Source organism: Pimephales promelas, chromosome 14 (genome assembly GCF_988280905.1).
Source record: "Pimephales promelas chromosome 14, fPimPro1.hap1.1, whole genome shotgun sequence".
In the NCBI taxonomy this organism is placed as follows: Eukaryota; Metazoa; Chordata; class Actinopteri; order Cypriniformes; family Leuciscidae; genus Pimephales; species Pimephales promelas.
Genome location: NC_142782.1, coordinates 28,664,852 through 28,691,960, shown reverse-complemented (window position 1 = coordinate 28,691,960; position 27,109 = coordinate 28,664,852). Strand labels below are relative to the sequence as shown.

The 27,109-nt window shown below is 41.3% G+C and overlaps 1 protein-coding gene across 3 annotated transcripts in view; it reads left to right on the top strand.

Annotated features, from left to right (window-relative positions):
* The first annotated feature begins 1,534 nt into the window (after window positions 1-1,534).
* Window positions 1,535-27,109, top strand: part of jak3 (Janus kinase 3 (a protein tyrosine kinase, leukocyte)) — a 32,494-nt gene continuing 6,919 nt past the window's right edge. Inside the window, exons 1-21 of one of the 3 annotated variants that reach the window (XM_039664325.2) lie at window positions 1,535-1,892; window positions 4,800-5,006; window positions 5,282-5,399; window positions 6,178-6,295; window positions 6,451-6,596; window positions 6,702-7,002; window positions 8,374-8,496; window positions 8,690-8,847; window positions 8,933-9,107; window positions 10,719-10,899; window positions 11,067-11,191; window positions 11,729-11,860; window positions 12,488-12,575; window positions 12,797-12,921; window positions 21,030-21,168; window positions 21,737-21,885; window positions 22,085-22,235; window positions 22,817-22,947; window positions 25,718-25,907; window positions 25,988-26,112; window positions 26,205-26,377. In XM_039664325.2, coding sequence (XP_039520259.2) covers window positions 4,823-5,006; window positions 5,282-5,399; window positions 6,178-6,295; window positions 6,451-6,596; window positions 6,702-7,002; window positions 8,374-8,496; window positions 8,690-8,847; window positions 8,933-9,107; window positions 10,719-10,899; window positions 11,067-11,191; window positions 11,729-11,860; window positions 12,488-12,575; window positions 12,797-12,921; window positions 21,030-21,168; window positions 21,737-21,885; window positions 22,085-22,235; window positions 22,817-22,947; window positions 25,718-25,907; window positions 25,988-26,112; window positions 26,205-26,377 — 3,032 coding nt within the window. In that variant the 5' untranslated portion in view covers window positions 1,535-1,892; window positions 4,800-4,822. The remainder of the gene's footprint in view (window positions 1,893-4,799; window positions 5,007-5,281; window positions 5,400-6,177; window positions 6,296-6,450; window positions 6,597-6,701; window positions 7,003-8,373; window positions 8,497-8,689; window positions 8,848-8,932; window positions 9,108-10,718; window positions 10,900-11,066; window positions 11,192-11,728; window positions 11,861-12,487; window positions 12,576-12,796; window positions 12,922-21,029; window positions 21,169-21,736; window positions 21,886-22,084; window positions 22,236-22,816; window positions 22,948-25,717; window positions 25,908-25,987; window positions 26,113-26,204; window positions 26,378-27,109) is intronic. The other 2 variants (XM_039664318.2, XM_039664329.2) reach the window with 2 other exon arrangements.

Here is a 27,109-nt window from a genome sequence, read left to right as displayed (position 1 = left end):
TTGATGAAAACATTCCAGGATTTTCTCCATATAATGGACTTCATTAGGAACCAAACGGTTCAAGGTCCAAATGAGAGTTTCAGTGCAGCTTCAAAGGGCTTTAAACGACACCAGACGATGAATAAGGGTCTTATCTAGGACCCTTCGAGTCATGACTCGAAAAAAGATTCGTTCATTTTGATGAACGAGTTTGAACAGGAGAGTCACGAACGCTCATCACAGAACAGAGCAAGGCGAGCATTTGTGCTTATAAAACTTAAACTTTTTTTATTTATTTTTGAAACGACCGCTCGTTTCGCTTATTCATCGTCTGGTGTCGTTTAGAGCCCTTTGAAGCTGCACTGAAACTCTCATTTGGACCTTGAACCATTTGGTTCCCAATGAAGTCCATTATATGGAGAAAATCCTGGAATGTTTTCATCAAAAACCTTAATTTCTTTTCGATTGAAAAAAGAAAGACATGGACATCATGGATGACATGGGGGTGAGTAAATTATCAGCAAACGTTTTTTAAAAAGTGAACTACTCCTTTAATTCAAATTTAAAATGACTTTTTGTGGAAGAATTTCTGTGGCTTTGCAAAATGAAATGTTGAAAGGCACAGCTTAACTATTTACATCATGCAAGGTACGCTCCCTGTACAGTCTCTCATATGAAATATGTCAAAGCCATACTGATTTGGTTATCTTCCTTCTTGATTGGCGTTACTGAATACCTGACCATCACCACCTGATTCAAAGGATGATTCTTTGATCTGTATATAACAATAGTGCTTTCTTTCATAGTACAACTCATGCACAATACGTTTCTGTTCATCACACACCTGCATCGCACCTGTTTGTCAGTTCACTTTCATTCCTAGCCAAGTTTAGAAGAGAAGAGAGCATAAGAACGCACACATTGAAATTTGTTTAATTAACAGAATGCTTTTAAATGAGATTAATTACTATGATCCAATAACTCTCTGAAAAGTATGAATGATTATTATTGTGAATTAATTAAAATAACATGTAGCCTAAATTGTTACACTATAAAGATCCATTTTATTGACCATGCTACAATAGATTTTAACTACACCATATAATGCATTTCATTCGTTTTTTGGCAGACAAGAATATGTCTGTCTAAATCTATAAAACAAGGCTCATTGGGATATTAGTAAAGTCCTAAAAGGCCCCAAGTCATCAGAATCGAGATTAAACTGTTTCAGTGTTTATGTATTGAATGATGTTGGCTGTATAATTCATGCATATTTTAAAAATGTATTATTTGTTGCCTGTTGGTACCGTAGTGTCGCAGAGATGAGCTGTAGAATAATGCACATTCACAATAAACTGATATTTCAACACTATCGGGTGCACGTACTTCTTGATCAACATAGTTTAAATGAAAGTTGCATAAGCCACTGGGTTGTATCAGGCCAAACGGAAAAAAAAAAAAAAAAAAAAACTACTCAGTTTTTCTCTGCAGGCGGAAATAACAAACTCGACGCTCACTAGCAGAGAAAGAGGAAACCACAGTTTCAGTCTTCCCACGTAAGGAAAGCAACAACCCCAGCAGCTCCAGCAAACACCCCCTTCTCGTTCTCTCTCACACTGTTATAAATACACACTATTCTTGTACTATTCTGGTGGGCTTCTGAATTTAAGGCCTGATCACAGTTCTAGAAACTGAGATGTCAGATGAGGCCGAGCAGTAAAGAAACACCAAGTGGTGTCGATCTTGTTAAAGCAGTCAGGAAATGAGGTGCCTCTGCGGTTTGTCTCTTGCCGGAAACAAGTCTCATTTGATCCCTCCCACCAGAGACTCACAACAGCGAAGCCAGAGTTATATTTACGCAGCTCATCATCACATCAACATGAACAAATCATCAATGTTTCTTCTTAAATAAGGTAACACCTCTTAGCTGTCTTTATTAGAATCGTAATATGGAAAAACAACTTGTAATTTTGCCATTTCAAAGAATATGCCAGTGGAAGTCATGTGACTACCAATGAAATATGTTTTTTTGAGTGATGGTGTTGTATTGCATTGAAAACATTGCTTGTATGTATTATTTTTATTGGGTTATTGGATGGATATTGAATAGATATACTTTTGTAATAGGATGTATAACTATAATATTTAACACCAAATTAAATTTTCAAAACCAAACCAAACTTGTGTTAGCTAACCTTAACTTAAAATCCTAAATATATATCAAATCCTTTTCTGTTTATGGCGACTTAATTTGGTAAAGCTATTGGAAAACACCCATGAATTAGTTTGTTACGGAAAGTACAGATCGTCAACTTGAGAAAGGATGACCTCACTTCTATCATTGGTGTGACCACCATGGTTCCAAGAACTGGTGTTAACAATAATCCACTGCTTTACCATACAACGTCAACGCCAACTTACAGTAGGCCTCAAGTTCTCTTAAAATTGTATTTAGGTTAAATTGTAAATTGTATTTATTGAAGACCCTGATTATTTGTGTCTAAAAATAATAATAATTGCAAACCTGGCCTTTCAAATTCACCTTTTAAAATGTTCTTTTGACTTAAAGCCCATTTGAAAGATATTGTTGAAATGTAACCCTCTGTTAAATGCCAAAACGTTAGGCCTATACTTTTCTAAAACACAACATTATCAAAAATAGCAACATTGCTTCAGTTTGGGGTAAATACATATCAGCTATATATAGACAGTATATAGCTGAGGGAGACCCCCAGAAAAAGTAATGTAACATTTTTAATTTACAAGGTGCAGTAAAGTGGAAGTTTAATTTATAATCAGTATTCATATAGCAAAAGTGAACTTTAAAGTGCCCCTATTATCCTTTCCATGCATCCAAGGTCAAAAAACACTTTAATTTTCTCATCATATACATTGCACATCACCTCTTTTGACAAAGAATCTGTTGTGATTGGCCTCCTCTGCTCTAATTGGTCAGACGGCCCAGTTTGTTGTGATTGGCCTGCTCTGCTTTGATTGGTCAGACGGCCCAGTCTGTTGTAATTGGTCGACTGCTCTGTTTTGATTTGTCAAAGGGCCCAGTCTCTTGTGATTGGCCTACTCTGTTTTGATTGGTCAAAGGGCCCAGTCTGTTATGATTGGCCTGCTCTGCTCTGATTGGTCAGACAGCCCAGTCTGTTGTAATAGAGTGCCGAAGTTACGACGTCACTCTGTAGGCCGAAACGCGGAAGTGAGTTAGCATTTTAGCACTACCGGTTCCCTCGCTCTAAATTCTATGGGATTTTTAAATGGGTTTTTGCTAAATTGCCTGAAATAAGGTCTGTGGTGAACAAAGCCTCTAAATATTTTCACGTTTTGATCTATGACATAGAACACACAGTTATAACTTGCTTGTGGTTTTTTAAACTTTATTGTGCATGATTGTGTTTTTTAAAATCTTTATTAGGCTTCAAAATGTATAAATTTTGGATTAACTTGTAAAGATTATCTTGCTAGACAAAACGTGTAAGGGTCACAACTCTTTGTTGAACAGAGATCTTATTTTTTTGCGATTTTCCAAAAGTCTATGGGGAAAATTCCTTGCTTTTCGACAGAGGAAACCCATGCGCCATTAGCTTCCGAGTTGTCCTACAAAGTGACGTCATCACTTCGGTACTCTATTGGTGTATCTGAAACGAAACATCTATTACTATACCTAAATTTCATTACTGGAGGCTTCCTTAGCACTCAATACACAGTGATACAAACAATGGCAACTTGTTTTTTTTTTTGTTATCAATTTGAGCGTGAGTACATGAAGTGAATTTGCAGCAGGGAAAACAGCCTCTTCATGTTGACAACAAACCAAAATCTTACAGGCCTCCGCTACTGTACAACTACAGTGTTTGACGGCGGGTCAAATAAAACGTTGTTTGTGGGCAGTCAATGAAGACCATAGGCTGGAATTATGCAAATATGTTACATTGCTATGTACATATGTAAAAAGAAGTGAGACTGAACTGCTGACGACTCATTACAGGCAGTTTAGAATTGATTTTTTTCTTTTAGGAGACAATAACTTTATTTGTTGTGTACTTTGATCTTTAAAACCATTCACAAACAGCTATATTACACTGTGTGAAAGGTAATATTTGACAAAGCATAAAAGGGGCACTTTAAAGTCCCTGTAAAGGCAATTCTAAAAAAAAAAAAATCTAAACACATTATAAATGTTAGAAACGTATTGCTAAACATATTACAAAGACTGTGAAGTACTGAAACGTGGAGTCAAACAGTTTTGGACCTTTAAACAGTTTTTTGCTATTGCTATTTTCCGGATTTTTTGGGCGGGGCTAAAACGGGGGCTCGATAACGCACTGGAGCCCCTGAGCTCGTGGACACGCCCCTACTTGATGACACACCAGATGACGCATCAGTTTGGCCGGCGCTCAATCACGCTGTCAGTACTTAGTTACTACAGCTATGCCTTCGCCAGGTTATGCGTAGGCTAATAAAATAGCTTGTTTTATGTGCTTGCTGGCTTTTTTTAACATTCAAATTTGGCTGGGTGGCTAATAATACATTTTGTGGTGTGACAAACTCAGAACACATACTTAACTTTGACTTTATAGGGACTTTATTGAAAAAGCTTTAAAAAAAAAAAAAAAAGCCCTAAACAGAACATGCAGGTTTATTTATCTTATTTTGTCACTTTTTGCCTGTCTCTAACATAAGAAAAATTTATTTTCTGTCAGAAATAACCATTAGTCTTATTTTAATAACATCCTAATTTCAGTTTTGGACAGTCAGTAAACACCTACATCTGTTGAGAAAAAATATCCTAGTTCTTTTCATCCAATCAGGAGATTGCTTTGGTGAGAACACCATGAGTGAAGAGGAGGTGCCACTGATGAAGAGCGAAAGGGCCGGCAGTCAGAAGTCCAGCTGTGACTCTGCCCTGCAAGTGCATCTGTACTACAGCCCCTGCTTACATTCAGAGACCACTTTTACTATCCCCACCATATACATCACAGCTGAAAGCGTGTGCGTGCTAGCAGCAAAAGCCAGCGGTGAGACGTTTAACATGTTTTAGATGATTAATAATGATGTCTGTTTTTTAAAGGTCAAAAGCTTCTATTTTTAAGGATATACTCTTTCCACTTTTTTATCTGCTTATAACATCTACAAAGCTTTTTAAAAATGTTGCAGAGGTGTTGCTGATGATAACCTTTATTGAGTTTCTTTCAGAATAAGTTACACTTTAAGCAATAATCTGCTCATGTCATTTTTTTTTTTTTGCATCATCAATATTACAATAACCTGAAATTAATATTTATATTTTTAGGGATTCGTCCTGTGTTCCACAACCTGTTTGCACTGGCATCAGAAGATCTTTCATACTGGTATCCACCAACTCATGTATTTAGGAATGAGGAGGCAATCAAAGTTCACTACAGAGTGAGGTATAGAAACTGCTGCAATGATCATATTTTATTTATAAATAGATTACTGAATATTAGGTTGTTTCCTTATTTAACTAGCCTATTCATGCCATTTATTTAAATTTAATTTGCAAATGCCTGTTTTGAAAATATTATATTGTTCTAACCTTCTCCCTGACCCAGGTTAGAATGTTTACATGTGTCATAAAAAATACTATTATGTTTTTAAACAATAAATGAAAGAGTACACTTTTTTAAATAAGCAAAAATGTCAATATTTATGGTTTGAAAACGATTTATGTCGATGTTCACACACCCTTATTTGTGGCGTCATTTCCATCACAAACAAAAACTTGGTTTGGTTACCAAGAAGACAATAGTGTCTGTGAAAAGTATACTGGAAGTTACTAAGTTTTAATTATATCATCATGTAAGACTTTTGTTCATCTTCAGAACAAAAATGAAAATATTTGAATAACAATGAATAATGAAATCTGAGAGATTTACAGTCTGTAAAGAATTGCAGAATTCTTCTGTGATGCACTATAATGCATTGTTGGCCATTGCTTGCAGTGTTGTTATGGTACCAAAACTAACTAATCAAAACAGCTGAAATAAAGTAAAAATATCAGATGAAAAACTTCAAAAAACCTTAATACAAGTACTGTAATAAAATGATTAAAACCTGAAATAGTTTTACTAGTGGACAAAAAACAAATTAAACTGCGAGAGAATGAAAATTGTGTTTTAAGAGATAATCTGTTTGTATGATTGTAAAGCTTTTCTCTGTGTGTTAAAGATTTTTCTTCTCGAGCTGGTTTGGTCAAGGGTCCAGAGCGTCGTACCGCTTTAGACTCAGCAGAGAACCAATCTGTGCTGCGCTGGACTACGGCGTCATCGAGTATCTTTTTGCTCAGGTATACAGTATAGCACAATAATGTATCATTGCCTTCTCAAAAGGCAATTGAATATTACCAGTATTATGTGCCTCTATCCTGATGATGTATCGATATAATTCAAATAATTAAAAAAAAAAAAGCTGGCGTTAAAATGTACCGCCTCCCTGTTTCAGTCCCGCAGTGATTTTGTGTCTGGGTCTGGCGGGATTTCTCCTGCTTTGAGTTTGCAGCAGGAATGTTTGGGTATGGCCGTACTAGATCTGTGGCGTATGGCCAAAGAGAGGAACCAGAGCCTTGGTGAGATCTGCAATACAACAAGGTATGTTACAACATGAGAAATGGAGAAAGTCTCCAATAAATTGATGGATAGAACTGTGTGTGCAGAGATTTTCTGTTCATTCTGCATTAAAAAATCTTATTCCAGCTACAAGTCCTGCCTTCCAGAGACTCACAGACGACATATACAGAGCATGAGTCGCCTAGCGAGGTATCAGATCCGCAAAACCCTGAAGCGCTTCCTCAAGAAGCTGGGCAGATGCTCAGCAGCAGAACGCAAACTGAAGCTCAAGTATCTGATGGAGCTGAACGTGGTGGAGCCGGCTTACGGTTCAGAAAGCTTCACTCTGCATCACTCTGGATGGTTAGAGCAGAGCGAGCAGCAGAGGGTCACAGCCGTTCAGGTGTCTGGAGAGGGAGGGATTCAGATACAGACCACGGAGAGCCAGGTAGGCTAGAAGGGTAGCCGTGTTCATATTTAGACAGTACATCTGCCGGTGTGATGATGTTTTAATACAAAAGTTCAGTAAACAACATTTTTGATAAAATATTGCCAGTTACTTTGTGCTCCACCAAAGAAAATAGTTCCTAACAAAGCCACAGTGGAATGGACAGAACACAGTAAGGCGAATCAGTGTTTTTGAACGAAACTGCTGAGTGAATGATTCATTGAGTCACTCTTAAACGCAGTCTCTTGATTTGTTCATGAATGATTGAGTGTTTTGAACAAATCGGTTCTGTGAATGATTCAATGACTCTCCATAAAGCCAAGAGATTAGTTCCTGAAAGTACTTATGAGTGCCTTTGTCATTTGCTCTTCACTTATACCGGAGTTAACCGAAAAATATAAATAATTGCGTAAATATCAAAAGTGTTTCATTGGAAAAAAACTGGAGAATCTTAATTTAAAGGAGTAGCTCACTTTAATAAAAAACCTTTTGCTGATAAATTTACTCACCCCCATGTCATCCAAGATGTCCACGCCTTTCTTTCTTCAGTCGAAAAGAAATTAAGGTTTTTGATGAAAACACTCCAGGATTTTATCCATATAATGGACTTCAATGGGAACCAAACAGTTCAAGGTCTAAATACCAATTTCAGTTCGTTTGGTTCCCAATGAAGTCCATTATATGGAGAAAATTCTGGAATGTTTTTCGACTGAAGACATCTTGGATGACATGGGGGTGAGTAAATTATCAGCAAAAGTTTTTTTTAAAAGTGAACTACTCCTTTAACATGTGATCTTGCTTATTTTGTCAAGCTGTACATTCAAAAATGTACAATCCACTAGTCAGTGGCTGTTGAGACTGTTAACTCTTCATAAATCTATATTTGTAATAATTTTAGATGTAAAGTTTAATTTTATTTAATTAATTTTAATTCATTTTTATACTTTTATTCAATGTGGATGCATCAAATTGATCATAAGTGGACACGAGTTACAGACATTTATAATGTTACAAAATAATAAAAAAAAACTTTGTATTAATCAAATAAATTTGTAACAGTTTCTACGACCATATATTAAGTAGCACATTGATAATAAACAGAAATGTTTTTTGTAAAACTACATTTTACAATATATTAAATATTTTAAATTGTTAATATTTCATAATATCAACATTTATATATTTATAATATATATATATATATATATATAATATTATATATTATATATATATATATATATATATATATATTTAATTTCAATTTTAGCCATGGTGAGTATAAGTTAAAATATCCAAACTTTTCAACAGTATGTACAGTACATTAGACTTGCACTCTGTTATTTACTGCGCTACCTCTGGTATCATTCACAGGAATGGCAGACGTTTTGTGATTTCCCCCAGATCACAGACATTAGTATTAAGCGTCTTTGTCAAGAGCAGATGCCCCTGGAAGGAAGGGTGGTCACCCTCACACGCCAGGACGACCAGTGCATGGTAGTGGCATTGCATTCATTTTATTACAGTTTTTTTTTTTTGTATTGAAAATTCTGTCAGTGATTCATCTACCATTTTTGATTAACCAAGATTTATGAATGTATAACAAATTGTAACTTTATGTTGAATTCTACATTACATAGCCATTCATATAACATTTTTTTTTTAATTTTGCTTCTCTTTCCACCAATAGGAGGCTGAGTTTCAAACCTTAACTGAGGCTCTTTCCTTTGTGTCTCTGGTTGATGGATATTTTAGACTGACTACAGATTCAACTCACTATTTCTGCGCAGAGGTGGCCCCACCAAGCTTACTGGAGGACTTAAAGAATTACTGCCACGGCCCGATCACGTACCACACAATTTCATACCCATTTGGTAAATTTAGAAAGGCAATAACTAAATTATAAGCAGAATTTTTGTTGTGTTTTCTAAAGGTCAGAATTTGCAGTGCACAAGCTTAAGAAAGCTGGAGCCAAAAATGGGATGTTCCTGTTACGTCACAGTCCCATGGACTTTGACAAGTACTTCCTCACTGTTTGCATACAGGTACCAGATTTGCTGGACTCATACAAACATTATAAAGCACCAAGCATTGGGTTTTCACTAACAGTAAGTAACTAAAACAGAGTTTATATCGGATTTTATTTACATTTTATTAACTACATTTTATTTATCACTCCTTAGCAGTGTTGAGGTAACATGCATTACGTATCAGATTTCTTTTTTTGATGTAATGATTGAAGTAATGCAATACTTAATAAATTTACACATTAATATTTGTGTTGCTTTTATTGAAGTAATGCACATTACTTTTCATGTTAATTAATTTGCTGAAATTTGTTTTTCAACCGCTGAATTCTCCATAATGTGGTCACAGACACTCATGTGTGCGCAGGAACAGGCAAAAAGTACAAAACAAATACAAGAATAAAGAAAAGAATTCAATAAAAAGAGATATAGAGTAGGCATTATAATCGATGATGTGAAGGTGTATTTTGTACGGCATACAGCTCTAGGGCAGGGGTAGGCAGGTTTGGTCCTAGAGAGCTGCTATCCTGCAGAGTTTGGCTCCAACACTGAAAAAAAAACTTGTTCAGGTGTGTTTGATTAGGGTTGGAACTAAATTCTGCAGGACAGCGGCTCTCATAGGACCAAACTTGCCTACCCCTGCTCTAGAGGTTAGGGAATTTTCTAAGTGGGCAGAATATAATAATCTAAATGTGTTTTTAAAAGAAACCGATGGTGTGTTCTCTAAGATATGATGTTGAATGCATTGCCGCATTAAAGGGATAGTTCACTTTGAAATTAATTTTTGGTATGTTTTAGCTTACCTCAAGGGCATCCAAGATGGAGGTGTCTTTGTTTCCGCAGTATTTTCAATTTTGATAATTTTAGGTCAAACAGTTTGTGTCTATCAGTCATATAATGGAGATCTATGGTCACCACCTCAAAGAGAACGCACAGAGAAGTCCAAATTAAGCATGATTTAATGACTCGTAAATGTAAGTACACAGTGATGGCCTAAGACACGAAACGAGCGGTTTGTGTGAGTAAACGAACAGTATTTATATAGTTTTTACCTCTTGTAACCTTGTAACCGCCCTCAGATCACTTGGACGTGGCTGTGGTTACAAGAGGTAAAAACTATATAAATACTGTTCGTTTTCTCACACAAACTGCTCGTTTCGTGTCTTAGGCCATCAATGTGTACTTACATTTACGAGTCATTAAATCATGTTTAATTTGGACTTCTCTGTGCGTGCTCTTTGAGGTGGTGACCATAGACCTCCATTATATGACTGACAGACAAGAACTGTTTGACCGAAAAATATCAAAATTGAAACTACTGCGGAAACAAAGACACCAACATTTTACATGCCCTTGAGGTAAGCTAAAACATATCAAAAAATAATTTCAAAGTGAACTGTCCCTTTAAATTAAAACAATAAATATTAAATTAAAAACCTAGAAAAAGAGTAAGCCTCAACTAGGTGAGAAAAAGTAATGTAGCAGATTACTTTCCGTAAAAAATACAACTAAATAATATATGAATTCTCTTTTAAAATTAACTTTCCACAACAATGCTCCTTAGTATTATTATAATGTGAATTTTAAAACAACTCCAGCATAACCTTATTTTAATTATACAATTTAGCTGGTTTGTTAATGACTAAACTCCAGTGATATACTGTATTTCTTAAGTTCTGGATGTTCCACCAGACTCCTCTAGGGATGGATTACAAGGACTGCCTGATAGAGAAAAATGAGAAGTTCAGCCTGGCTGGGATCCACAGCTCATTCTGCAGTCTACGACAGCTCACAGACTTCTATCAGCACAGTACACTTCTCATGTCAGACATCCCCGTCACCCTGGGCAAGTGCTGCCCACCCAGACCAAAAGGTAGAACATTTCTGTGAAATATTTGCTTTTGTGCTTTGTGTTTTTCTACATATAATTTTGAATCAAATATCTAAAAATAATTGGACATCACCAGAATATTGTTACCATTATATATTTAAAATATATATATAAGGATTTGTATGTGCTATTTCTTGTCTTCTCTGCAGAACTCACCAACATGATCATTGTTCGTAACAGCAGTATGGCTGAGATGCCCAGTTCCCCCATGTTACAGAGACAAAACCCAAGCCACATGCAGTTCCACATGATTAAACACGACAACATCACCTGGGTACAATTATACAAATTCATAAAGGGTTTTAATACATTTTCATGAATGTTTGTTCAGAGGTATCACCACTCATTTGAGGGCATAAAAATGTATTATTATTAAAAAAAAAATGTTAAAGTGCCCCATGCTATTTTAAAGGTTCCTGATTTTGGTCAAAAACACTTTAAAATGGTTTGTTAGAAGATTCAGTCTCACTAAGGCCCTCCTTTCCTCAAGCCCACTCTCCTCTTATTGGTCAGACGGCCCAGTCTATTGTGATTGGTCTATCGCTTACAGCGTGTGTCGGAAACAAAACGGCCATTACTTTATCAGAATTTCAGCTCCAGAGGCTTCCTTAGCACTCGATACAGTGATACAAATACTAAATATGGCGTAGTTATTTCCGTATCAATTCCAGCGTGAGTCTAGCCTGGCTTCTCCATCCTACATACTTCTGCTCAATTTTCATTGATTGACTGAAAGTGTTTGATTTTAGGGAAAATAAAATGTCTAACCTCAATACAATTCAAGTCAAGATCCTTCCTTTTCTTTTAACAGAGGGAAAGCTTAGGCCAAGGTTCCTTCACGCATATCTTTAGCGGGAGTAAGACAGACCAGCGGGACGGAGCGACACACTCCACGGAGGTGCTTCTGAAGGTCCTGGATGCAAATCATAAAAACTGCTGGGAGGTGTGTTTTCTTTCCTGAAACATATGCTGAACATAGTTGTGGCATGTAATAAAGAGCTTGTGTAAATAATGATTACACATGCAGGGTTCCTATGCAGTAGGAAAAGTATGGAATTTTGATTTGGGAAATTTCCAGGTCTTAATTTTTATGGAAAAAAGAAAAGAGTATGATGAAAAAATGTGTTTCCAGGTTATTGCCCCTATTCAGTTTTCTAAAATATAAAATTAAGAATTTGTAAATATAAGTGTATCATACAAGCAGGGTGTTTTCATGGCAAAAGTTTAGTGATCATTAAATGATTGTCAAACGCAAAATATGTCTTTATCATCTTTTGAACTTTACTCAGACTGCACTTTGCTGTTTGGTAATTGTGCAAAATAAAACAACATTCGCAGTATCAAACTGATGAATTAATGCAGGTTATAAAGTGGATGTTGTCACTTTGAGAAAACCAATGAAACCCTGAGAAAATAATATTTACAGATGATACCAAATATTATGCTGAAAATAATGCTGTAAGAACCATTTATGTTAAATATAGTCTGAAATTTTTGGTGTAGGAACCCTTATTACAACAATTTTGTATTTTCAGCCATTTAATTATGCCTTTTTCCCCCTGTTTTAAAGTCTTTTTTTGAGGCGGCCAGTTTGATGAGTCAAATTTCCCACAAGCACCTTCTTCTGGTATATGGCATCAGCGTGCACAAATCCAAAAGTAAGTCACGTAAAAGCACTCTTAGGAGTCACTCTTTTATCAAAGTTTAAACATGAGAGGACAAACTCTATAAAAGCAATTAAAAGTCTGTGTAATGACCTCAGCTCTTTAAATTCTCTTGAATTCTTGAGTGGGTCTGGAGTGTCGTTGGTGATGCTGGTTGCCTGAGTACCTGTGAATGCAGCCATGTGACTAAAGTGTGTCCTCCCTGTCCCCCGCAGACATCATGGTGCAGGAGTTTGTGAAGCACGGGGCACTGGACCTGTACCTGAGGAGGAGCACGTCGGTCTCAGTCAGCTGGAAACTAGACGTGGCCAAGCAACTGGCCTGTGCTCTCAACTTCCTGGTGAGACATATCCATCCATGAATGATAAACTAATGACAACATCCAGAACTACGTTATATTCAGGACCAGTTATCAGTTTAAAATTAATGATATTTGATCAGTCAAATTTTAAACATTGAAAACGAATCGGTTACCTAACGTAACCTCGGTTCTCTCTAGATGAGGGAACGAGTATTGCGTAAGCTAGTTTACGCTACGGGAAAGATTCATCTTTGCTGAGAAGTTGAAGCCAAAAAATTATTCCATAATTTTGTAATCATTGTCAACGCAGTCTCTCTGAGGCAGACCGTGAGCGGGGCTAGCTAGCAGCTCATTGGTTCGCTCAGAGAGAATGCACGAACCTATGGGAGAGCGGCGCTGAGCCCGCGGCCAATGAGCGGACGGCGCTCGCTCATTGCGTCAGAGCCCGCCGAAAGGGGCGTGGCTACAGTGTATAAAACTGGCTCTCCCAGGCTCGGTAGACGATTTCTTTCGGCATGAAGCGAAACACTGATGGCGCAAGCACGGCCGGGAACGCAATACTCGTTCCCTCATCTAGAGAGAACCGAGGTTACGTTAGGTAACCGATTCGTTCTCTTACGAGAGGTTCTCTCGTATTGTGTAAGCTAGCTTACGCTACGGGAACATCTGGTCAACGCCGTGCGCGCTATGTAACCACTAAGCATCCCAGGGGGAAAACACCGGGGAATCTTAAGGTGGAAGAAGACAATAAGGCGGCCAGCATAGCGGCCGTTATTATCTAATGCAAAACGCCCTTAAGGCGGCCGGCATAGCGGGCCGTGAACGTAAACGCATAAGCACATAGGGGGAAGCACAAGGGGCGAACCGGTTGTGATAGGACTCCCAATAGTGCAGCTTCTTATAGGAGAGCTGTATAGTACTAGACCGCCAGTAATTTAGCCTGTAAGGTGGGAACTTCCAAGTTATAGAATCTGATAAAAGTGGACGGGGAAGCCCATCCCGCAGCCATACAAATGTCGTGAATGGAAATTCCGCAGGACCATGCCCACGATGAGGCCATGCCTCTGGTGGAATGAGCCCTGACGAGGCAAGTCTTTTGAGGCGTAAGCAGAAGCAATAGCATCCACTATCCACCTAGACAGTGTCTGTTTAGAGGCGGCTAGACCCTTGGTGCGGCCGCCGAACGACACAAACAGCTGCTCCGAGCGTCTGAACGCAGCAGCGCGTGTAGTGTACACTCTCAGAGCCCGGACCGGGCAGAGGCGATCAGTGTCACGTTCACTTTCGGATGCAGGCAGCGCCGATAGAGAGATCACTTGCGCCCTGAAGGGAGTACCAATCGCTTTTGGAACGTAACCGTGTCTAGGTTTCAGAATGACAATGGAGTCATTAGGTCCAAACTCAAGGCACGCGGCGCTAGAAGACAGCGCGTGAATGTCCCCCACGCGTTTTACTGAGGCGAGGGCAGTCAGAAAAACGTTTTTTAGCGAGAGGTATTTTAGCTCCACGGACTCGAGTGGTTCAAACGGTGGGGCTTTCAAAGCTTCTAGAACTATAGAAAGATCCCAGACCGGCACCGTGGGGGGGCGAGGGGGTTTCATCCTTCTGGCTCCCCTGAGGAAGCGGATGATTAGCTCGTCTTTGCCCAACGACTGGGCGCGCCGGGGTTCAATGTACGCCGCGACGGCTGCCACGTAAACCTTTAGAGTGGATGGGGACCTGCCCTTATCCAACATCTCCTGAAGGAACACGAACAAAGACGAAACCTTGCACGTCCGTGGGTCCAAGTTTTTGTCGGTGCACCATCTGGAGAACAAAGACCATTTTGCAGCATAGAGCTTTCTAGTACAGTGTTTCCCAACCCTGTTCCTGGCGGCACACCAACACTGTGTGTATTCTTTGTCTCCTTTATCAAACACACCTGATTCAACCCATCAGCTCATAATCAGGTGGGTTAATGAGCTGATGGGTTGAATCGGGTGTGTTTGATTAGGGAGACAAAGAAAACACGCAGGGTTGGTGTGCCGCCAGGAACAGGGTTGGGAAACACTGTTCTAGTAGATTCCGCTCTGGCATGTTTGATCGTGTTCAGAACTCCTTCTGGCAAATCGACGAGTAGTCGTTGGTCACCCATGCATGAAGCGCCCAGCGCTGTGGATGGGGATGCCAGATCGAGCCGCAAGCTTGAGTGAGGAGATCTGCTCTGATTGGAATGGGCCACGGGGCTGTCCGTGACAGCAGCGTGAGCTCCGGGAACCAAATCTGATTCTCCCAGCGCGGGGCTATGAGGAGCACCGAGTGGCGTGTGTCCCTGATTCTCTGAATGACCTGCGGTAGCAGAGAAATCGGGGGAAAAGCATAGAGCGGGCGGCGGGGCCAATCCTGGGCTAACGCGTCCTCGCTCTTTGAAAAGAATATCGGGCAGTGAGCGTTCTCTTCTGACGCGAAAAGATCTATCTCTGCTCTGCCGAATAGGCGCCACAATGTTTGAACTGTTTGAGTGTAAAGGGACCATTCTCCGGGGGAGACAAGGTTCCTGGACAGCATGTCTCGACCGTCGTTCAGATGGCCCGGTACGTGCGTCGCTCTGAGCGAGAGCAGGTGACTCTGGGACCACAATAGGATGCGGCGCGTCAGATGAAAGAGATTCTTGGATCTGACCCCGCCCTGACGGTTGATGTAGGACACCACGGCCATATTGTCTGAGCGAATCAGGACGTGGTGACCGTGTATGCGCGGGAGGAAAAACATCAGCGCGTTCTCGACCGCGATCATTTCCAGACAGTTTATGTGTAGGGAACTCTCCTGGCTCGACCACTGGCCGGCGGCCGGTGAGCCCTCGCAGACCGCACCCCAACCCGTGTTGGATGCGTCTGTCGAGATGACTTTTCGGCGAGAAAAGGTTCCCATGGTAACGCCCCTCTGAAACCAATCGGTTACTGACCATGGTTTCAGAGCAGTGATACATGTCTGTGTAACCTTGATAATCTGGCGGCCCGTAGTCCACTCGCGGTGGGATACGCGGCTCTTTAACCAGAGTTGAAGGGGGCGCATGTGCAGGAGACCTAGCTGTAGCACAGCAGAGGCTGAGGCCATATAACCCAGCATCCTCTGAAAAGACTTCAGGGATGTGTGGGTACCCATCCGAAAAGAGGCGGCTAGACGCTGAACACGGCACGCGCGCTGTGTGGATAAGCGAGCCCTCATCATGATCGAGTTCAAATCTATTCCAAGGAATGAAATGGTTTGACTGGGCTGGAGAGAGCTCTTTGTCCAGTTGACAGAGAGTCCCAGCGCTTTCAGATGGTTGAGGAGAACTGTGCGGTGCGACAGAAGCTCCGTCTGGGATTGTGCTAGGATCAGCCAGTCGTCCAGATAGTTTAAAATGCGCAGCCCCTGACTCCGCAGGGGGGCGAGCGCTGTATCCATGCACTTCGTGAACGTACGGGGTGCTAAGGATAGGCCGAACGGGAGGACGGCATATTGGTAAACTAGACCCTCGAAGGCGAAACGTAGGAATGGCCTGTGATGAGGGTTTATCTGGATCTGAAAATAGGCGTCTTTCAGGTCTAGAGAGATGAACCAGTCCCCCTGGCGGACGTGCGCGAGGAGTTTTCTGACTGTGAGCATTTTGAACGGTCTCTTCATGAGCGCTTTGTTCAAAACCCTGAGATCTAAGATCGGCCTGAGGCCGCCGTCTTTCTTGGGAACAAGAAAATAACGGCCGTAAAACCCCGACTCGGTCATAGATGGCGGAACTCTCTCTATTGCGCCCTTCTGCAGCAGCTTCGCTATCTCTGAGCGGAGCGTGTTCATCGCAGCTGGGCTGACAGCGGATTCGAGCCGAACGTGCGAGCGGGGCGGGCGGCGACGAAACTGTAATCGATAGCCATTCTTTATGATGCTTAAAACCCACGGGGAGATGCCGGGCATGGCTTCCCACGCTTCGCAGCATGCGGCTAGCGGTTGAATGGCGATTTCGCCCTGATTGCTGCACATAGCGGGCTGGACACTGTGTGTGGGCGCGCTTAGAGTGTGTGTGGCAACGGGACTTACACTCAGAGAGGAGTTTATGGGCTGTGAGACAGAGCGAGCAGAGGGGGGACACGCGCACGGGCTCGTGGGCGTGTTTATGTTTTCTGCTACTAGAGCGGTCAGTGGCCGCTCTGAGAGAATGGGCTCTGTGGGAGACACGGGGCATATTGTGCTTGTGTGTATGCGTGAACACATGCTTGTGGGCACATTTTTTACACTTGAGGCTTTTACGCTCTTTTTGTGAAATCTCTGAGTGGCCGTGAAAACGGCTTTTTGTCGCTCGCAAGCGGGCATGGGAACCGGCTTGTTTGTGGCGGTAAACACTACTGTAGTCGGCGAGGCTTCGGGGACTAGCAGAGGACGAAACTTTGACGGCGGTCCGGCCGCAGCGGGAGGAGGCCGTCTTTTTCTCAGCTGTGCTAGGCAGACTTTTGCTGATCAGGCTTCAGCGTGATCTTGGGTCGAGGCCCCCGGGGAGGAGGCTGTCTGCGGCGGCTGTCAGAGCGAGAGCGAGGGCGGCCGCCCTGTCTACGCTGGGGCTGCTAAGCTTGCTGAGGTGGGCGCTGTTGCGGGGTTCTGGCAGGAGGTTCGTGAGAGCGGCCTGCAGAAGTGCTGACGCGGCGGGGCAGGAACAAGTTCATGGCCTGGGTGGCTTTTTGTACCTCGGAGAAGCGGTCAACGAAGCCCGTGACGGCAGATCCGAAGAGGCCGGTCGGAGAGATAGGCGCGTTGAGGAACACGGCGCGTTCTGAATCTCCCATGTCGGCAAGCGTGAGCCACAAGTGTCTCTCAGCGACACAGAGGGCGGCCATGCATCTCCCCAGGGCTTGTGCGGCGGCTTTAGTGGCGCGAAGGGAGAGGTCCGTCGCGCTTCTCAAATCCGAAAGGGTGGATGGGTTCCTACCGCTCTTCGCCATCTCGCACAAGAAGTCGCTCTGCAGCACTTGGAGGACTGACATGGAATGCAGCGCTGAGGCGGCCTGTCCTGAGGCGGCATAAGCGCGAGCATGGAAAGTGGAGGTCGCTCTGCACGCTTTTGAAGGAAGCGTAGGGGAAGAACGCCATCTGGCAGAGGGCGGGCAGAGGTGAGCGGCGACCAAGTCCTCGACGGGCGGCATTGCAGTATATCCCCTCTCGGCGGCTCCGTCCACCGAGCGCAGCGAGGCGGACATATCGGAGCGATTACGAGCCGAAAGGGGGGCATTCCAGCACTTAGTGAGCTCGCTGTGTAGCTCAGGCAGAAATGGAGCAGCCCGGCTGCAGGCGGGGGCTGGGCGCCGGTGCAGGAATTTTCCGTCCATGCGATGCGGTGGTTGCTCGGGGGGAGGCGACCACTCGAGTCCCAGGCGGTCGATGGCCTGTGAGAGGAGGCGCAGCAATTCCTCTTCAATACCAGCGCGGGTCCCCACAGACTCTCTCGTCGAAGAGCTAATCGACGACCAGTCTTCGCTGTCCGAAGCGTGCAGCGAACAAGAGTCCTTCTCTTCCGCGGTGTCGTCGGAGGTGACAGAGCGGCCACTCGGCGGCAACTGTATGTCCGGCTGGGGCAGAGAGGAAGAGAGGTCGGTGGGCGGCAGTGGCGGCCCGCATGGATCCGCAGGGGGCTCCGGCGGCCTCTGGGAGCGGCGTTTTTTCTTCCGTGGCGAAGTGAGAGGCGGCGCGGGAGCGGTCTTGACCGCCTGCAGTCGTGCCCGCAGGGAGGAGGTGCCCGCAGTGGTCGCATCCTCCGTTGCCGAGGGCGAGCTCTGCGTGATCCACTCCGAGACAGAGAGAGCAGATGGGGTGGCGGTCTCCTTCCTCGAGTGGGGAGCGGCATGAACCGCAGGAAAAGCGAGGCATCTTGAAAAAGATGCTCGAGCTCTTTTGTAAATGGAATATGGTAAAAATGATACGGCGTCGGACGGCGCTAGCTTGCAGGACGGCTGAAGGTGGCAGACGGCCGGCTTCCTCAGTCTCCGGAGCTCGCTAGAAGGTTTCTTCCCAGAACAGCGGATGCGTGTAGCTCGCTGAAATGATGAAAATCGTCTACCGAGCCTGGGAGAGCCAGTTTTATACACTGTAGCCACGCCCCTTTCGACGGGCTCTGACGCAATGAGCGAGCGCCGTCCGCTCATTGGCCGCGGGCTCAGCGCCGCTCTCCCATAGGTTCGTGCATTCTCTCTGAGCGAACCAATGAGCTGCTAGCTAGCCCCGCTCACGGTCTGCCTCAGAGAGACTGCGTTGACAATGATTACAAAATTATGGAATAATTTTTTGGCTTCAACTTCTCAGCAAAGATGAATCTTTCCCGTAGCGTAAACTAGCTTACGCAATACGAGAGAACCTCTTGTAAGAGAACTATAATTTTTTAGTTAAATAATCCGTAAGGTCAAGGAGATTTTGAATATTGGCCATTTATCAGCCATAACAGAAAATAATGTCTTTTTGGTTTCAACTGCACTCTCTGATTCTTTTGTAAAACAGTGACCTCTAGAGCCGCGATGGTGTACTTGCATTGTCGTAAATAACCTTATTCCCCTGTTACTGCCATAGACAGTCTACTGAACTACTGTCAAGTGTTGTTAGACTACTTTATAATAATAAAGTTGCCTATCGCGTTTGCTGGCTTATAACGTTTTTAGATGATTTCTGCTAAATCACAAGTAAATAGCCTATAGTGTTGGACTAATACAGTATATTTAATTTCATTTGTGTTTTTTGATTGTAAACATTACAAAATGTCAGATGACATCAATAAAGTTAAATGTACGTCGCATTATTTCATAACACTGGCCGTTATGATTTCATTAGACATGATTTACAATTTAATAGTTGGCAAATTGTGTTCAATTACACTATTTACAACCTCTAGGCTTAATTATGTCCTAATAATTATGTGAGATATTGACTATGTCCTCATGATAATCGAAGGAATCAGAATCAACAGCGTCAAGATTTAATTGGTTCATAATCAACACAATTTGAAGAAAAATTACAGTCGGGAAGTGCACTGTTAGTCAGCTAAAGTTTGTATAACAGTAACTTACGCACGACATAAGAAATCAGACACGGGACTAACGTGATACACGTCATCACAACACCTGAGTTCAGCTGGCAAACTAGCTCTTGTGGCAACCTCGGCAATAAAACATAACGAAAAAAAAACAACAAAACTAAGAAAAACGACTGTTTGTTAGGAAGTCTGCTTACACAGCTTTGGTAAACGAAAGCTAGCTAGACGTGTGGGAATTATTGAACTCTAATTATCAACAACGGATGAATGAACAGCACCGTAAAAAATGACAAACTACAAGCTAACGCAGCAACATACATAGAACGCAAAGTTTACAAATAAGAGATTTACTTACAAGACAAGTCCATCACAAGATCGGCAGGTCAGCATCTCAGTTACAATCATGTGCCCGCGCCAACGAGTGAAAGCCTGACCGAGTGGACTCCTGTCCGGTTTCTAGCATGGTCCGATTCCCTTTTCCTTTTTCTGGACATTTCTGACCGAGTTTTCTTGGATGCGTGCAAGTAGCTTCACACAGTATGTTGTTGTTGATGTGTGTGACGTCGTTGCCGTAAACCATTTCGTGATTCTCGCGAGATGTGTCAGGGGCGCCGCTATCAAACTTGCATGGCTGTTTTTTTATTTTATTTTATTGTTTTTAATTGTTTTTTTTAATTGTTTTATTTTATAATGTATTTTAACGTTACCCCAGTTTTCAGTGTCACATGATCTCTCAGAAATCATTCTAATGTGTTGATCTGCTGCTCATTTATGATTATAATCAATAATAAGGGATGAATAGAAAGTTCTCTTTGATGAATAGAAAGTTCTTTGTTATAATGTAAAAGTATTTACTGTCACTTTTGGTCAGTTTAATGCATCTTTGCTGAATAAATTTAAGTGTGCATTATGTGTATTTAATAAAAAATGTTTATTTATGGTATGTATATTCTGGAAAAAATGCAACAAAATATTCAGAATTGAGAAGAACCAAATGTAAAAGTTGTCAAGAATCCTTCATTCAATATTGGTTGACTTTTCAGCTCTCAGTTTTTGAGGGGATGCATCTGATTTTGGCAGTGCTTAAAAAAACATTTTTCTTTTTGTCTATCATGTGCAGGAGGAGAAGAATATTGCACATGGGAATGTTTGTGCAAGGAATCTGCTGTTAGCCAGAGAGGGTGACTCTTCCTCCAATAACTCACCCTTCATTAAACTGAGTGACCCTGGCATCAGCGTGGCAATGCTGGGAAAAGAGGGTAATTATGTTGAACAACTAGATGAATATCAAACCAATGAAGATGAACAAAATCAATATAATTTACTCTTCTAGAATGAATTGTATTTTAAATGAATACTAGAGAGAATAGTAATAGATTCTTTATTTAGCTCTCATTAAGAATTAATTACACCATGCATGGCTCGAAAATTCCCTTTTGGTGAGAACATGCAATAAATAATCTGCTTAATGTATGTTAAAATGCATTTTATCTTTTCATAAATAAATGTAACATAATATTTGAAGATTTCTTGTTACATCTGCAATTGGTTGTTTGTCATTTGTTTTAATGCATACATTATTTTTGTAATATGATCGTGGTTACAATTACTTATGAAAATATATAATGCTTTATAACATATGAGTACCTTCATAATGTATTATACATAAAGGCTTTAAGTAAATTGTTACCAATTAGTTTTTTAAGCATTTTTCTCAATTATTGAGGTTTTGCCCACTGGAAGTGTGTGCTTTTTGTCTAATTCGTGCTATTACACTCTAACATGATTGTATATAAAATCATAAAATGCACATTTCTGTGAATCCAGTGGTGTTGGACAGAATCCCATGGGTGGCCCCAGAGGTTCTGGATACACTTGAGATCGAACTGGAGTGTGACAAGTGGAGTTTTGGAACAACGCTGTGGGAGATTTTCAATAGTGGAGAAGCTCCATTGCAGGGCCTGGACCTCATACAAGTATACACCTCACAATTAATATACAATCATAAATTCAATACAACATCATAAATTAAATCCAAATTTTCTTTAGGATGTTATACATTCTGGATAAAGGTCACAATGACCTTGAAAAATTTGAGAGCTATGCAAATACTTGGGCCATGTGACTCCACCATTGTTCTGTGGCTGAACAGCTGCTGTCCTTCTTTGTATCCAGAAGCAGCAGTTTTATGAGCACTTCTCAAACCTGCCTGCGCTGGAGTGGGCTGAGCTGGCCGACCTGATCGCTCAGTGTATGCAGTACCAGCCTGAGCTCAGACCGTCCTGCCGGAGCATCATCCGACAACTTAACAGCCTCATCACTTCAGGTAACACACAGATGTACACCGGCTCCCTTCTCACAATGACACTGATGTTTGTGATCTGGAAGAACACTTTCTTTTTCACATATGAAATTGTTATTATCCCATTTATAAAATTAATGCAAGTACTAAATCTCTAATATAATAAATGTAAATGTAATTAATATTATCATTTTATCATTAAATACATGCTTTAAATGTATTATTATTTTCCACTTATTTATTTATTATATAATATATAGTCCTCCTATATACATAATACATGTGTATGTGTGTGTATATATATTTATTTATTTGACATTTAAGGGCTATATTAAAATATTAAATATGCAATCAATTTAACTTTATTGAATACATCCATTATCATTATTATCAATGTGTAATGTTGATATTAATTTAATAATTATTTCCATGAATTTTAATTGAAATATTTAATTGTTACTCTGAAGTTTAGCATTTTATTGAGGAAGTTTATTTATTTTATTGTTTATAAGAAATGACTCATACATCTGGGTTAGATTTGTCCTGAAACATATACTGTAATATTATGTTCAGCCATCATGACAGTTCTAAACGTCATTCTGTAGATTATGAGATCCTTCATCCTGACACACTCACCAAGAGCGATGGCTTCTGTAGAAGACCGAACATCTTCAAAAGGCAACAACAGGATGTTTTTGAGGAGAGATACCTGCGATTCATCTCTATTCTGGGGAAGGTACGACGTGGAGAAAATTTCACCCATAGAGGGCGCTGTTGTTCATTTACACAGCTCTGCAGTCTGTTGCAGCAAAGCCAGCAGTTAAGAATAGCCTTAGTGATAATAAACTAAGTGTTTTTAATGTGTGTAATGCTCTGACAATCTAACAAGTTAGTCATTTAGAAAAGACTGTCATAACTTTTTAAAAGCAGATTGGTCTAATTTGAATCCAAAAAGTAAGACCCAGTGATTACCCCTTGGTTAGATTAGTTCTTAAAACACAGTCTTAAAATAGTGGCTATGTTTATGAAATTGGCTGATATACTTTGCTGTTTTCATACATAACTAAACGTGATGATTACGACTATTGGTTTTCTGAGCAAAAAAAGAAAAGAAGACTGATGGGTTTTAAAGGGTTAGTTCACCCAAAAATGAAAATTAAGTAATTAATTACCACCCCCATCCTGTACCAACACCGTAAGACCTTCATCTTCGGAACACAAATGAATATATTTTTGATTAAATTTGAGAGGTGGATCACGGCTACATAGGCTGCCTGCCTTAGGTAGTTGCTGCGTCCCAATTCGCATACTATCCGTCCTAAATAGTATTCAAAAAAAAGAAATAGTGCGTCCCAAACCGTAGTATGTTGAAATGAGTGTTTCAAAGATACCCAGATGGTCTACTTTTTCTGGTCAGAATCCGAAGTGTAGAGCGCTCTTAGCTGTCCATCGTATTTGATGATGACACTTGCTCCAGGGGTGGGGGTGGGAGGGGGGTTGGGTTCAGCGACCTTGCCGCTGGCGCCACTTCTCGTGGGCATTGAGTCCGATCCTTGAGCCGCGCACTCGTCCGCAGATGGAGCAAGGGAAACCAGATGCCAGGGGGGTGCCAGCCGCCCACTGATGTCTCTTGATGCAAAACTAACCAGGGAAGAATCAGTATCTAAGGAAACAGAAATTAAACTGCAAGAAAACACAAGACACATGGGCACATGAACCAACACAAAATGGGCACATTTTCAGCGCTGTGCAGTTGAGTTTCTTGTTAGGAGCTGTCCATCCGGTGGTCAGTCCAGCACTCAGCTCCGTGCATAACACGGGTGATGAGGACATCCTGTCTGTCCTTTTGACGGACAATCACATAGTCAAGAAGATGCCAGTGTTTTGAGCGGGGGTGCTGCCAGGTGGTCTTAAGCCTGTTCTTCATCTGGAAGATGGTGTTGGTAATGACCAGCTGTCTGAGTCTGACCCCGTTGTGGTTCATTTTCCCCACACCATGCTGGGCAATGACTTTACTCCATACCAGGTGCTCCGTGCCCACTCTAGATGTTATATGTTATATCGATGTTATATCTTGCGAGCTCCAGGGCCACCAGTGCTGTCCTGTGATGGGGCCTATCAGGATTTTCCTGTGCAAGCGTTCCACGAAGCAATGCTTAACTTTTTTTCACCTTGAATTTTCATCAGGGGACAAGAAGCTTGCGCTCAGGTGAGGATTAAGGTGAGGGTGAGACTTTTTTCCGGTCAGAATCCGAAGTGTAGATCGATGCACACTCTAACGGCTGATATTGCCCACCACCCATTGCGCGTTGGACGAGGATTCGGTTAGAACTACAAACACGAGTAAAAAGTGCTAAGAAACTAAAGACACGGAGGACGCGCGGGTTACGTTGAGAGGTTTCGATAAAGAGGTTGAGTGATTAATTATCACTATATCTAACCTAACGAAAATTAATGTATTCAATGTTCTCCACATTATATTGCATCTGCAGCAGCATTGTGAACTATTGTAAGGATACGTTTAGCCATTACTTTTTAAATGCATCATTATATTCAAAATGCAAACACGGGGGAAGTATCCGCATGAAAAACCTACGACTGGCTGATCAAAGTGCTCCGATACGGTAGGAAATCAAATTAGATGGAATGGAGGATTTTAACTGTGACAAGATGATTGACAGATGATGATGGAATTTTGGTTCCTTGCCACTGTCGCCTTGCTTTTGGCTTGCTTTTGGATCTGCATTGTGTATTGTGAAAAGCGCTATATAATTAAATGTGACTTGACAGGGCAGTTTATGGTGACAGGATGGACGCAGCACGTGACAGAGTTGTCCTTTCAAGATGACATGATAGTATGTCCCAAAGCTTGCCTACTCTTTTGCTACAGACTCCTACTCTTTTGCTACAGTACATACTTTTAGGGCATAGTATAAGTAAGCTAATTGGGACACAGGAAGTGTTTGTTGAATCAGGTAAGTTTGTCTCCAGATATTAGGGAGACAAAGAATACGTGCAGTTTTGGTGTGCCGCCAGGAGGGTTGGGAAGGCCCTAAGGTATCGAAACTTGACGGCCCAGAAAGTCAAAGAAGAAAAGTTCAGTTCAGTTCTCACGCATGCGTCGTGGAAATCTCTTGAACTCTCGTCTCAGGCCTACAAGGAAGAAAAGGAATAGTCGAATAAAGTCATTGTTTTTGTTAGTTTTTTTCGCACAAAAAGTATTCTCGTCGCTTGATAAACTTATACTTGAGCCACTGTTGGTTGGCTCACATGGAATATTTAAACATTATCTTCATTGACTTTCTGGGTCGTCAAGTTTCGATCGCCCAGACAGCCTATGTAGCAGTGATCCACCTCTCAAATTTAATCAAAAATATCTTCATTTGTGTTCCGAAGACGAACGAAGGTCTTACGGGGTTGGTACAGCATGGGGGTGAGTAATTAATGACTTAATTTTCACTTTTGGGTGAACTAACCCTTTAACTGTGTGCTTGGTGTGAGTTTAGGGTAACTTTGGCAGCGTCGAGCTTTGTCGATATGATCCGTTCGGTGATAACACAGGAGATCTGGTTGCTGTCAAGGAACTTCAGGCTAACAAACAAGCCAACATGGCAGACTTTCAGCGAGAGATCCAGACCATCAGCTCCCTGCACTGTGACTATATTGTCAAATACAAGGGCATCTGCTACAGTGCAGGTCAGACCATACATTTAATAATTACCTCTAATTACCAATCTGTACAGCCTGCCCATTCCTAATGTTTGAACTTCTCACAGGTCGGCTTAGCACAAAACTGGTGATGGAATATCTTCCGTACGGCAGTCTGATCGGATATATGGAGAAACACAGACAGAATGTGTGCACCCGCAAACTGTTGCTTTTTGCCTCACAAATCTGTAAGGTACAAACAGACTTTTTACAATCAGATTAGCTCATTTGAATTGTTTTGTGGAACTTCACACATCTAACCAGAAATGTAACTCTCTTTTGTAGGGAATGGAGTACTTGCAAAGCATGCGTTATGTTCACCGTGATCTAGCTGCACGCAATGTCCTAGTGGCCAGCGACTCACTGGTGAAAATCGCTGACTTTGGACTTACGAAGATCATCCCAATGGATAAAGAGTACTACCGTGTCACGCAACCAGGAGAAAGCCCTATTTTCTGGTGACAATTACATCAATCTCTTGGGAGTTCAGACAGACAACTTGATAACTGATTAGGGTAACACTACAATTACAGGTGCACTAATATGCATTCATCATTCTAATGCACATTAGACTAATGTACCGATAATCTTGAGTTAATGTATGATATGATTCTTGCTGCCCAACTTACCCATCCTTCAAACACATTCTCTGACATTACATTCACTGTGCATCTGTCCCACAAATCTCATACGTTAATGTGGATTTCAAAACCCATAACCATAATGCCACAATGTGTCTCAGCAAGTGATCATTACATGATGTATATCATCAACTAATGATTTGCAAAAATCAAAATGATGTCATCAGCTAATGAACACAAGAGAAAATATTTTGAAGAATGTCGGTAACCAAACAGTTGATGGTTAAAAGATTAATTTACACTGTAAATTCATACTAGATGTTTATAGGGAATTAATCCATGATGACACATTTAATTAATAACAATTCATATATGACTTATTCTATTAATCAGATTTTACAGGTGCTGATGTGGCAATCATGTCTTAGTTGTTCATGAGTTATAGGCTACTGTACATAAACTCATTATCTGGGCATTAGTATGAAATCATGCATATTAATGCACCCGTATTGTAAAGTGTTGCCTTGATTTGTGTGCATTTAACCCAACAGTAAACATAGCACTGAAAGTTAATGTTCTAATTGTGCAAATACTGTATATATATATTAG